The sequence below is a fragment of the Labrus mixtus genome, chromosome 20 (genome assembly GCF_963584025.1).
Source record: "Labrus mixtus chromosome 20, fLabMix1.1, whole genome shotgun sequence".
NCBI lineage: Eukaryota > Metazoa > Chordata > Actinopteri > Labriformes > Labridae > Labrus > Labrus mixtus.
The window spans coordinates 19021500-19035829 of NC_083631.1; the positions used below are offsets into that span (position 1 = coordinate 19021500).

The window sequence follows — 14330 nt, forward strand, 5'->3', positions numbered from 1 at the left end:
TGACAAATGACATTGATAGTGTCAACTCTTTGGCATAAGTATTGAAAGAACAGTCTCTCTGGTTTCAGATTTTACAATGTAACATTTTTACTTATTAGTCCTTGACAAAGTAAAGTGATTTTTAATTTTATTTGAAGTATGTGCCATGGTTGGATATGTTTGATTAATTTCTTACCTTCTATAAGCCAAAGAACCAATTAAGAGAGACCATCATTGAAAATGATTCAGTGATTGAAATTGTAACTTGTTGAAGGCGTATTTGAGTGTTATGATCTTCTTAAGTTCTTCAAAACCAGAATAAAATGATTCTTCAGGCGTCGGCCAATCAGGAGCATTTCTCTGCGTCCTTGATGTTAATAATGTTGAGTGAGATGAGTCACCAACATGAGGAGTCTGAAAAAACTGGAGATTTGTTTGAAGAATACCAGACAGATGTAGATGAATAAATAACTCTCAGGAAAAAAAAGATTGATTCCACATAACCAGTAATAGTCACTGTCTGCAACAGTCAGCGCAACACTCCCATTTTACCTCGTCTCGCTCCCTCCCTTTCTCTCCTCTTCTCTCAGCGATGTATGTTTAAAAGAAGAAGTCAATTATAGATCTGGGTTAATAGAATGGGTTCCCTGTGGGAGAGGTCGAGGGATAAGATCCTCTAATGAAACCTACATTTCACGCACACAGTCTGATAAGGTATAGAACTCAGTGAGTGTGTGTACGGTGTGTTTGTGCTCGTGTGTGTCTGAGTATGAGAGACTGGGACATTAGGATACAAACACAGTGATAAGCACTGCGCCACACTAGTTTGAGATTTAAATAGAAGACAGGAGGACAGCTAGATCCAGTCTAACTAAAGATACATTTCCCTGCTGGCCATGAGATTTTATAGTATATTGCTGGACAGAATTTAAGTCAAGCTAAGTCTGAAGTTTTTACTTCATGTGGCCTCAAATCACAAATTATACCTGTGTCCTTATATCAAGACAGCCAATCAAGCTGCAGCATCTTCCTGAACAGTTGTATATGCAAATAGGATAGCAGGAGCTAATTCACTGTTAATGCTAACTTAAAAAAACCCAAAAATTATTTCTAGTCCATTTGAACATGTACATACCCGTATATCTGTTGTAGGATTTGCAGCTGTTTGGGTTGGCATAGCTAGCTAGCCAGAAAAATACGTCAAAGTTGACCACTACTTAACTGTTGCCCTAAAACAATCTAAATGGAGAGATATCACGCTGGAAGTTCGATCTTCTTTTACTGTATAGTTGTTTGTTTTTCACGTAATGGAATTGACATGAAATAACATCTGATTGTTTACAGCTTTGTCACTGTAAAATAGTCGATGGTCGCCATGTTTTAACAAAGTTAGCCTTTTTTTAGAGAAGTCAGAAGCTTTAACTCGAGAAGAGAGAGCGAACTGAACACAACAAAAATACAGGTTGTTTTTTTTATGTCAGTGAGCCAAAACTCTCTGTGTTGTCTACTGTCAACCTGCCACTGTGCCTGTCAAACAACATCATGACAGGATAGACATGACAGGATGTGTGTGTGTGTGTGTGTGTGTGTGTGTGTGTGTGTGTGTGTGTGTGTGTATGGGGAGGGGGGGTTGGACTGATGTTGTCAGGGGAAATAATGGACATAACATTTAAAACAAAGAAGAAGAAAACAGAGAGCAAGAGATAGCACAATAACAAAAGAACAGTCAAAACTGTGTGTGTGTGTGTGTGTGTTAGCACTGACTAATGGGTAGTCACTGTTCTGGCATTGTGTGCTGATGTTATGAGCGGACACCAAGCAAACAACATACGCCATGCAACACACTCTTGTTTGTCCAGGAGCACCACACTGCACCATCTGTGTGGATTTAGTGGGGATCTTAGTGAGGAGAACAAAGTGAAACAAAAGGATGTTACTGTTAAAGAAGTTGGAAACATGTAGGCAGGAGAAACCAAAAAATGTCAAGTGTACACAAACTGTGTGAAATAACAAAGAACAACATATTTTAAGTTAAAAGAAAAAAAAGGTCTGTTTGTGTACCGCCTTAAAAACATCACAATCATTGGATTTGGAGAGCATTTGGGTTGTTTTGTTTTTGGTCTGTTCTGGTCTGTGTTTTATTGACTTTGTCTTTTTGATGCTCATTTTCTTTGATAGGTTAAGTTTTATTAGTCGGTTATGTTTAACATTGTGACAGCTGTGTGCTATGCTAGCAATATGGCTACAGAGATGGTAACTAAGGGGGTGCAGGGGATCCACATCCTTCTGTTTTTTTCTCTTATCTTAGGGTATATTTTAATATTAGGTTTGTATTTATATCAAATGTGTTTTCTCCTCTACATTAATTTAGTTTTTGCAACACACAACTTTAATCTACTCAGTTTATCCACGCACCCGCACAGACACAAGCACAATGAAAACGCCTTGAAAAGTTTCACTCGATATTCCGTTATTTATAGGAGTTCAGCACAGAATCTGCAGCAAGCAGCTGTACATTAACATTATTCAAACGAAGCCATGTACGGACAGTAGACCTTCTCTCTCTCTCTCTCTCTCTCTCTCTCTCTCTCTCTCTCGTGCACGACAAGGGATCACAGGGTTTAGTTTATAAAAGATGAAGATTGAATTTCCTTCCTCCCTTTTTCTACTTTTGAGTTTTCCAACCAATCCTTGAATTTTCAAGGTGCATGCATCCATTACTTTTTGAAAAAAAAAAAAGAAGCTGGCACTCTGTCCTCAGCCTTGTATCACTCACTGTCTGTTGCTCATCACTGCAGCTTCAGCAGCACAATGTTCCCTTGTTTTTTTCTTGTTTTTTTTTTTTTCTGGAGGAACAGAAATCGAGCAGAAGTGCGTCTTGTCCTTGAGAAAAGACGAGAATCAGCAGAGAAACAAACACGCGCAGATGCACCACAAGGAATGTTAACACAGAAACCCACACAATCATTCTATCACACAAACAGACACACACAAACACACACACACTTCTGGAGACACCTTGGGGAAGCTGGATACAATTCAAGCAGCAACAGCCTAAATTGGGTTTTATTTTCCAGGACAGGTACGGAGGGGGGAGAGAGAGAGAGAGAGAGAGAGAGAGAGAGAGAGAGAGAGAGAGAGAGAGAGAGAGAGAGAGAGAGAGAGAGAGAGAGAGAGAGAGAGAGAGAGAGAGAGAGAGAGAGAGAGAGAGAGAGAGAGAGAGAGAGAGAAATCAATCAGCTTGTATTTTCTGGCTCATTAGAAGAAAAAACTTGGACGTCGTTAATAATTCAGGTTTAAAACTGCAGCTACATGTTTGGTTACTTTGTCGGATCCCCTTGGCAGAAGTATTTGAACTCCTACAGTGAAGTACAGCAGCTCCAGCTCGGCCTGGATCCCTCTCTAATGCTGGATGGGATGTTTGGGCGTCCGTGGGATCACGTGGCAGCATTTGTGTGTGAATAAGCGCTCCCTAAGTGGCCATCAGTTACATGTGCAGAGTTAGTGTGCATTTTTTGTGTGTCAACCATTGAAACCACAGTGCTGGCGTGCAGGTGTGTGTGCCCACTGAGCCATAGCTGCAGGTGTCACACAAACACAGTCGTAACACTTGAGACAGAAATAGCCTTTGGTTCTGCCCTTGTTATGACTTTCTGACAGGTGTTCCAGAAAGAGGAATTGAAGACAGTTGTTCCCTTTTTCAATCCAAATTACATATAATTAAAACAAAAAAAAAAAGGGATACATTTAGTGTTTAGTGTAATGGGGAATATATTTACATTAAGCAGGAGAAGAGGCCTTCACTCATGACCTTGAACTTAAGGATCAATCGACTAGGCTTCATCACACAGAGTTGTGTGGGAGTGTGTGTGTGTGTGTGTGTGTGTGTGTGTGTGGTAGATTGATTTGAACTCTTGCCTACCTACACTGCTGCATCTCAGTCCCTGCTCAAGGCTTTATCAGAGGGGATGAAAGATGGGTATAATTAATGCCTAAGGGCGAGAGAGGGTCAACTAAACAAATAGTTATCTTTTGTACATTTTTTTTATGAACAGGATGATGAATCATGTTGACCCCAGGAAGAGTAGCTGCTGCTGTTCTAAAGCTAACGGGGATCTAAATAAAAACAAAAACAACAATGCACTTTATGCAATGGACTTACATTCTGCTTTCTTTAAGTTGAGTACAGATGTTTGAGAAAAAGTGTTGCATTTAACCTGAATAATTACTCAGAAGTATCGAGGAAACAGGAGATATGACTGAATGTATTGAGTTCATACGTTCTTTCTTTCCATCCAGGACCCAAGGGCAAAGCATAAGTTTAAGATCCACACCTACTCCAGCCCGACCTTCTGCGACCACTGTGGCTCTCTGCTGTACGGCCTCTTACACCAGGGCATGAGATGTGACCGTAAGTATTTTGCAACCCACACAATCACAGTTGAATTTTGGATGGATTAAATTGTGATGAGTACAAAGATACTGTGTCATTTAGCCGATGGCCTCACTGAGTATGAAGAACAGAACATTTTGGTTTTGGACACATTAACAGGACCTATGGCTTTTCAATTATCAGTATTGATACTTAACCCATAGATGAACATTTTCAGCACAAATCAACAACAATATTTATCATCATAATAAAAAAGATTAGTAGTACATGCCAACAAAGGTTTTTTATTTTCTTTTAAAATGTTGTTTATGAACCTTGCTTAAAAAAAATTAGGTATCTATCCTTTTTCTCCAGAAATAGCTCCATGTTTGCTGGCACCTCATGTTAAGAAAAACTATTTGTGTGTGTGTGTGTGTGTGTGTGTGTGTGTGTGTGTGTGTGTGTGTGTGTGTGTGTGTGTGTGTGTGTGTGTGTGTGTGTGTGTGTGTGTGTGTGTGTGTGTGTGTGTGTGTGTGTGTGTGTGTGTGTGTGTGTGTGTGTGTGTGTGTCCGGTTTTCCAGACTGTATGATGAATATCCATAAGCGCTGCGTGGCCAATGTGCCGAGCCTGTGTGGGACAGACCACACTGAGAGGAGAGGCCGCCTCCAAATCACTGCTGAGGTCAAGACTAACGTACTGACTGTTACCAGTAAGTAGAGCGCACTCACACTCTCACAATGCTGTACATGTATACACACTCATACAGCCCTCAGCTATTAATATCCATCATCAGGAAACCAGTGATGTGTCGCCCTCTACTGGTAAAGCTGCAGAGGTGGAGGATAAAACAATCAAATCAGATCAGAATGTCCATATCCAGGATTTTTACATCTCATAGTATCAAATATATATTGTGGATACAAGTATGTCTGTTGTGTAGGAAAATAAATCAATAGAATTTAAATCCTACAGGCTAAATTGTTGACCACAAATACTTGGTATGCTAGAATGCCTAGAAGATAATTAAAGGATTTTTTTATGCATGGTTGTGTAGTGTACTCATCAATAGTGGTTGTTCAGTAGATAACAGTCAGAAGGGCCCTGTTCAGAGAAACCAGCCTGAGTACCTAAACAGAAGCGTAGCCATTTACTGCTGCGGACAGGTTTATGAGAAACGTGTACTTTAGACACTTAAAAAGGTCATCCACTGAAAAAAAAACAAACCGTTAAGTTGAAGAACCCTTCAGGACTATGTTTGTATTACCCTCTCTTAAATGTGTTGTCTTTTTGAAATACTGCTGACACAAACAGCTGACGTCACACAGTGATACAGGGCTGTTGTACAATTAGAAATAGTCGGGCTGCTGACCTCAAGGAGCTTAAAATTGTTCAAATATTTTTTTTGTAAAGGACTTTTTACGTGGCTCAAGTGTGTTTCTCATTTTCAATTTTCTCTCATTTCTCTTTGGCAAATGATTCACAGGTATGACATGTCCTTAGTAAAGACAGTCCACTTTGGAGAAACTTTTAGTGCCTGTCCCAGTGAGCTAGAGACATAAAGTGTTATGTGGTTTTATGTTACTCTCTCTAGCTATGTGTGCAGCCCATAAGTTTAATTTTCTGCTCTGAAACTGAAACTACGCTAAATTGCATCGTCCCTATTAAATAAATCAATTTAAATCCATTCCCCACGTCCACTGTATGGCTGCATGATTCACCATTTTCGATTCATGCAAACCTGTGATCTCGTGTCTAAATGCTCACTTACTTGTATTTGCCTACGCGTTCAGAACAAGATGCATTTACATGTTCACTTATTTGTGTAGACAATCAGGAATGAGGCATACACTTTACATAGTTGAGTTGGAGCCTCAGTATTTCAAGAAAAAAAAACCGTAAAACTTAAGTAAAGAAAGCAGAAACAATCGAGAAGAACACTATAATTTCCTAGACGGCATGTGCTTTTATATCAGTGCAATGCTTTTTATTCTATGAAGAACTTTGTGAGAGAATCGGGATCTCAATTCTCAAGGAGAAAATTTTGAATCACATTTAAGAAAGAATCATGCAGCCGTAATTCACAGTATTGTCCAGCCCAGCTTTGTCAATACTCTGACTGGCTTCCCCATAAAACCTGAACTATCCCTTTAAATTAGTTAGACACAAACTTGATGAATGCGTCTGGCCCTTGTGTCAAATACCTGCTGTTAGAAATGAAATAAATATGTAGCAGATGTGATCATCTCCACGGTTTCCTAGGACTGAATGAGCTGCGTCCAGCTTGGAATAAAAACAAAACGAAGAGTCTGATCCAGTTACACATTTACATAGTGTGTCACACACAGTCACCCACTGAAACATGTGTTTTTGCTGTTAGGGAGATGACTGAGAGGAGGCATCAGTGAGTAAAACAAACAGCCGTTAGTGTCTCTGTCACTGACACCACATATCTCTGTATGAGTGGCCTTATTTGCTGTTTTACTGCTGGGCAGGTTTGTAACAAAGCAGAATCACAGCATGTGGTTTGTCCTAGTTACTGATACACTACGTCTTTAAAACACATGGCTTTTTTAGTTATCTTTGAAACACAATCATTTTAGCTGTCATCTTGATATGAAATGTTCAACTAATAGTCTGTCAGAAAACACATAATTAAACACACATTTTATATTAGAAAAACACACCAAAGCTTAGAAGTGCTTAACCTGTCAGGTTTGTCAGCCAAGCAATCTTCATTACGTCTTCTCCACAACTGCTTCTATAATAAATAAGATAGTCTTTTTGAACTTTTGCATCAAATACTTCTGACACTAATCACATTTTCTAGCACATTTCCTCACAATTTTTGGGCTGTCAGACCATTTGATTTTGTCAGATTAAATTTGGTTATAAAAAAAAAAACATCAGGGCATTTAGCGGAATTGAAAAAAATCTACAAATCCAGAAGTCTCAAGGGAGAGAATAAATGTAGGCTCTCCTCTCTCCTTTTTTTTTTAAGATTCATTTTTGGGCTTTTCGTGCCTTTTTTTGTAGAGACAGGACAGTGGATAGAGTCGGAAACGGTCGGGAAATGGTTTCCTGACCTGCCTCCTGTTTGATTTAACTGTTCTATAGAAATACTGGAGAACAGAGTATGTACAATACATCATCTCACCAGCAGATGGCAGCACAGGTTTACATTACTTTGCTTTGTGTGAGATGGAGCCACTAACACTATGCTTCATCAGATTTTCTTCTTGTATGATTCACTTTATGCTAAAAACGATTCCTTTCCTGGATGGAACATACAATAATCAGTGCTCAGATGCTAAATTATCTCACATAGGTAATGTAACTTCAAAACATCCATACACAGGTACATTCCAAATCCGATGGGTGATAACACTTTGATATGTCAACCAGGTATTTGATTCACAGAAAACAATTGAAGACTTAAAGGCTTTACAAAATGTTACATTTTTAATCTTTTTCTTAAAGTTTTATTTGGACAGGAAGGATGACAATATACAGGAAATGTGAGGAGTCAAACCTGCGACCGTACGTAACCAGGAGTGTTGCTTCCGTACATGGGGCGCCTGCTCTACGACCTGAGCTAAACCAGCACCCCTCATGTTTTGAAACGTGTAGTTGGAGTTCTTAATTAGCATAAGAGGGCAGATCTGGAGAGAATATTTTACAATTCTTTATTGTTTTAGTTTTTTCTTTGTCACTTAAGAGGGGAAATGCAACGTCTAGCTAAATGTCATATAGAAACTTTACTTTCAGTATCTTATTTTAAAATAATCTCTTCCTGTTTACAGATGCAACAGGATTTTCAGCTCTCCTGTTGAAAGACGTAAAAGATTTCTCATGGATTTCACACCATTTAAAACAGAATCTTTACTGTTTAACATAAAATAATATGAGAGCTTGGGGGGCACAGATGTCCTAGCGGTTAGGACGCGCCTCCAAGTGGGCGGCCAGGGTTCAAGTCCGATCTGCGGCTCCATTCCCGCATTTCATTTTCTACATTCCCCCTCCCTGACTTCCCAATCTATCCACTTGACTGTCCAAATAAAGGCAAAAATAAATCTTTAAATAAAAAAAACGATACATTAATAGACGGACCTTGGATGTGCAGAATTATGCATTATGCATGTATTTCCCTTTATGGTCTGGATTTCATCCCTCTTTCTCTTTCTCACTCCTTTGCTTGCCCCTCCTGGTTCCCACGCTTGTGGACTGATAATTAAGTGGGATGTACTTGAGGAAATGATAAGAGAGCAGACCGATCACACAGAAACTGCCAAGACAGCAGGAAAGTTCCAACCTCACAAGTGCTTGTTAATCGAATAAAATTAAAGTGTCTTAAAAAAAAAAAAACATTAGAAGAAAAACGATGGATTGTGTTCTGCTTTTACGAGTCAACGTTTCATTATTATCCAAGAAGCAAAGATTTTATTTTCAATACATGCAAATTGGAATTTGAAGGAGTGTGCTTGAGCAGACAAAAAACATTCAATTTTACATTTCAGTTTCCTTCCACTGATAGAGCATTAGGGGTGCAGTATGTATTTCAGCCTACGGGGGTCAGTGTGGAGCCACCAGCAGCTTCCTCTCCATTGCAGTGATGTGCATGAAAAAAAAAAAACACACCACAGAGATTGAACTGTAGAACCACATGGAATTATTCCACAGCTTAACATAGCAGGCTGCTGGAAATAGCTGCTACACTGAGAAATGTATCCGTGCTGTGGACAAGTTGATGGATGGAATCAAAGCAACTGACATGGCTGTAAAGTTACATATTATTGATCATTATTAAGTCACCTCCCTCCTACGTCACTGGGAGTTCAGAACTCGGGGTCGAAAGGCAGATAAGGGGCCCTTGGAGACAGAGGATCAGCATCTGGTCCAAGGACCCCTCCAGCAAGGCAAACACATTGTGACACGGGATGTGGGCCTTGCAAGGAGTCCCCTTCCTTTAAGAGATGTTCCTGAATCTTTATTCTATCCAAATCCAGATTCCAATATCTAGACTTGATCAGTAGCTGATACCAAGCACCCCTCTACTTGTTGGGTTAACCAAATACATAATATGGATAAACTATGGTGGCAAACTTCTTGCTAGCTTTGAACACGACTACACTCGTTGCCTAGCACTACACTGTTTAAGTTAGGGTTGAGGCATAGGTGGAGTTTGGACTTTAAGGTGCCAGGTTTCACAAAAAATGGAGGAAAATGAATGCGCATGACAGAGAGATGCCTTATGGCGAGATTAGTCCTACCGCAGAACCCTGAACTTAAACAAACAGTAAAACCTGAGTATAACGCGGGGGAAGATCCTCAGCTGTAAGCGTTCCTTCTGGGATGAGTCTTACAGGTCGTTCACACGAGTGCTAACCTTGTGCAAATGAGTCAACGAGACAAAGTCTAATTTATAAAAAAAACATGCACATGTTCAAATGATCCGCAAATGCGCTGCAGAGCAAACAGCACGTCTGTGCCGCCGTGCTATTAGTGCTTATTTAAATAAGCCGTTATGCAGTCATTCGGGGGCAAATTTGTGTTCTTGCTATACAGACTGAATTCATTTCAAAACATGCAAAAAGATTGCAGCTAACAGCCACATGCAGTTAGCGTGACAATATTGCCGTCTGTTGAAATTCGGTCAGGACTCTGCTGCAGCCATTCTAAGGGATGTCATGCTCAAACTTTCTAGTAATAAGGACCACACTTCCACTTCTGGATGACATGAACTTAAATGATCTGTTAACTAAGTCTGTTAATGGTGTTATGACATTTACAATTATTATAATAATAAGGGGTTAAATCAGCCCAGAGCTTTCTCAGGATTAACCCAAGCACAAACATGAGATGATTTTTTTTTTTTTTATCAAGACGAGACGCCCTTGCTTGCTTATTCCAGGGAGGAAGCTTTGCTGCACTGTTGTACTCATCTGGTTATACGTGTCCCTTCCTCTCCCAGCTCATCACCATCTTTATGTGGAAGAATTAACCTCCGTCAGGATGAGAGCGCAAAACACAGCTCTGCACTGGATTGCGTACGGCTCTTCTCCACTGAGTTGAGAAACGTGCAGATCGTTTGATTCTGTTCAGTTTGTTTGCCTAAAACATTTGTTTTTTTTCATGAATTGTTAGCTGCACAACATTAATGTTGGGAGGCACGCTGTCTCACACATATGGACAAACTGAACATTGAATTGTGCTGAGCATGAATGTTAATGCCGCTTCAATGAATTTAGATTCTCTTGGAAAAACTTACTTTGCAGCACAGATGCATGCTAGTTAAACACATCATGAGGATCCAAACTCAGATGAAATGTCTCACATGTGGAAAAAGTGCTCTGCCTACGCCCACGCTGCTCTGCACATACAGTATTCTGCTGTTACTGCACTCTTATCTCCAGCCGCCCACCCTGGAGACTTGAATACATGCGTTATCTCTCTCTCTCGCTCTCTCTCTCTCTCTCTCTCTCTCTCTCTCTCTCTCTCTCTCTCTCTCTCTCTCTCTCTCTCTCCTTCACTAACACACACACACACACATACACATGCTCTTTGCAATTAGCACACAGTATATGCTAGCAAGATCCTCACACGTGCACACAGTCACATGCAGAAAACACACCTGCACAAGCAGACCAATTCTCTTATTTACACACACACACACACACACACACACACACACACATACACACACACACATACACATACACATACACACACACACCCTGGTGTCTTTACTGTAAGTGTCCTCGGAGACTATTTGGCATGCTACCTTCTTTATAGCTCCCCTCAAACAGCATTTGATGGTCACTTTAACAGGCATCATCTAATATTTATTGACCTGCTCCGCTGAGGGTTTAATGCTGGTCTGTGCTGTGGTTAACCTCCCGGAGCTTAGCGTAGCATAGCGCTTTAGCAGCATGAAAACCTCATTTCTCTGACTTCTTAAAGGTGTTGTCATGCTGCGAGCTCGCTGGGAAGCTCGCCTTTCAGTCATGGTTTGAAAGGATGCAGTATGTTCCCTGCAGCTCGGGGAGCTTTGCATCTCAATTGTTAATTGTAAAAACATTTTTGGCTTTTATTGTAAAAGTATGCAATAGGTGTTTTTCATATCCGGTCTAAAAAAGAAACGGAAAAAGTCTGACTGTTTGGAGAACTCAGTCGCATTTGATTACAAGAAGGACCAGCTTGAACACTTCATGTAAATGTGACATTTGTACTTTTCATCATGTCTTCTAATCATTGCACACATGCCTCTATTCCCGTCTTACGGCTGATCACAACCTGAAATTTGTTGTTTTTCGCTCTAATCAAAGCAGCTTCTCTTTGTTGGCTGTGATTATACCACTTGCAGCCTTATCTAATTGAGAAATCTATCATATTCTTTATGTACTTATTGTTCTCCTGATCACAGAGTTTATAGCCTACATAAAGATTTAACTGCAGTAAAGTGCATTTCAACTTTCCATCATCCAACATGAAAAACCTTAATTTTGCTCGTGATTTGAAGATGATCCCGAGTGACGAGTAGATTTCTGATCTCACTTATCTTTTCTGAAATCTATTCAAAAATATCCCATTTATGACTCAGTCGTTTGTATTGATTTAGCGCCTAATCATTACAACAGAGCAGGTCTGGACCTAACACTATGTCACATGATTTAAAGAAACTCCATATTAATCCACCAACGAGCAAGCCCTTTTAAGATTCTTTAAAAACACATTGGCATGTACACTATTGTGTTCTCCAAAAAAAGGAAAGAAAAATGGTCCAGTGAACATGCATCATCATGATATTATTTATTTTCTTCATAGGGAAATATGAATGTGAACCCTGAACCCTGAAAACCAAAGTGCAAACTGATGCCTTCTTTTTTTCTCTCAACGGAAAGTAAACCACAAGTGCAACCACGTTGTTAACTTACTGACCTAGTAAACCCAGAATCCACGAGATGTGATTTCAGACGGATCTTTGTACAGTGGACAGGGTCAGATCAAATTTTTAGTGTTCCTAAAAGCTAATAAATAAAGAATGGCATCTCTCTAGCGGGACGGAGCCTGAGCTGCTCGGTGGAGTCTAGAGGCACTGACTTGAACTTCTGTGAATGAAAACTCCTGCTCGGGAAAAGTGCAGGGTTTCTCTTTTTCAATTGAGGATTGGAAACATAAATTGCCGTCTTCATTTTGGCGGGATTAAGGGAAAAAAACTGCTCCCTCAATTTTTTTCTGGACTTGGTGAAAGTGTGTATCATCGGCCAAGGAAGAACCTTATATGGGGGTTGGGGAACGGAATTGTGTGTGTTGGTGTCTTGTGTTTGTTCACAAGTGTTTCCATGGTGAGTGCACTATGGGACACAGGAGCACCAGCCCTGCCTCTGGTAATTGGATGACCTCACAACTTGACCAGTAACAATAATTGCTCACACTCACATGGACACACACACACACACAAAGGATTTTTTTTACCACTGGAATGCAATTACAGCCCAGTAACAGGTTGCCACAGAAGAAGGATTAGTGTCTAAACTGGCAACCTTCGTCTGACTACATGGTCATAATGAAGTGCCAAATCCTGCAGTACGTCGAGTGTCCACTTGAGGCTGGCTCCAGGAACCCCGAAAGTCACATTCACACCACAGCCCATGGTGCATTAAGGTTCATAAGAAATGTCAGGGCCCTGCCTGACTCATCATTGTACTCTGTATGAACAAGTCGGCTGGCCTGCATTGCCTACTCCTAGACTAAATCACTGGCATTTCCTTATCTGTAAGGTGTTACTTAACCTGCTTGCCTCATACTTGTGTAATTTTATTCATGTGAAAAGTGCTTGAAGCCACACTCTTCACTCTGTAACCAAGTCACAAAACCTATTCTTGCTATCTGTCCCTGAAGGGCATTTTGAAATGGGGGGAAAAGGAGATTCAGGTACGCTGCTCCTGCGGCCTGGAATCTCCTGCAGGATGATGTGTGTCTGGGGAAGCTGGTCTCTTTAAATCTTTTTAGAAGTAGATTGGAGGAAGAAGCGTCAGGTTGTAGATGCTCTGACTTTTCTGCTCTGTGACTCAGGATATGTTGATCTGTGATTTTAGTAGCTCTGTGTTTTATGTCGGTAACTTGTTAAATGTTCTGCTGCCCGTCTTGACCAGTACACTCTTGTTCATGAGATTCTCAATCCCAGTAAGGTTTTCCTTGTTAAACACGCTTTTGTATTTTTCCAAATGTGTTTCTTTGTATATATTTTCATCACTATGAAGCAGGCCTTTTGTGCTATTTAACCGGTATGCATATACAATTTTTATTTAGCTTCAAATTCAATAAAATCTGAATTATTTTGGGTAAATATAATTATGATAATATTGTACATTCATGGAATTGTGCTTTTTGTTTTTTGTAAACATGGACAGTTTTGGAGATTGGACATAGACATTGACTGTCATGAATGAATTGGGTTAAAAAAAAATCTAAATGGTTCATAGAATATAGATAATTTCAGGCTTGAACTTAAGCTCTGCACTCACACACAACTTGTTTTTTAACTTCTGTTCACAAAATGTCCTGACATCCTGATTCCACACTGACCATTTCCTCACTTTTTTTTTTTTTTACATTTTGTATTTATTTTCTCTTTCTCACCTATTTTCTTTCCTGCTTTCCTCCCCAGTCAAAGAGGGCAAAAATCTGGTTCCTATGGACCCCAACGGTCTGTCAGACCCCTACGTGAAGCTTAAACTGATCCCAGACCCCCGCAGTGAGAGTAAACAGAAGACCAAGACCATCAAGTGCAACCTAAACCCCACCTGGAACGAGACCTTTAAATTGTAAGGCTTTATGTCACTGTGTCAGTTGTCAATCAGTTCGTGTATCTCTCCGTCTGTCTCTGCCTTCACCTCTCTCTTCCTCTGGCTCCAGCTTTCCAAGTTTATAACAGTTTCTTCTCTTTCATCTCTCTCACTAACTCGGTGCAGCGTTTTT

At 40.2% G+C, this 14330-nt stretch overlaps 1 protein-coding gene across 1 annotated transcript in view; it reads left to right on the forward strand.

Annotated features, from left to right (window-relative positions):
• The window catches only part of LOC132954137 (protein kinase C beta type-like), an 82584-nt gene that overhangs the window by 35321 nt on the left and 32933 nt on the right, over positions 1-14330 (forward strand). The window contains exons 4-6 of the mRNA XM_061026611.1: positions 4279-4390; positions 4933-5061; positions 14020-14176. Of these exons, the coding sequence (XP_060882594.1) occupies positions 4279-4390; positions 4933-5061; positions 14020-14176 (398 nt within the window). The remainder of the gene's footprint in view (positions 1-4278; positions 4391-4932; positions 5062-14019; positions 14177-14330) is intronic.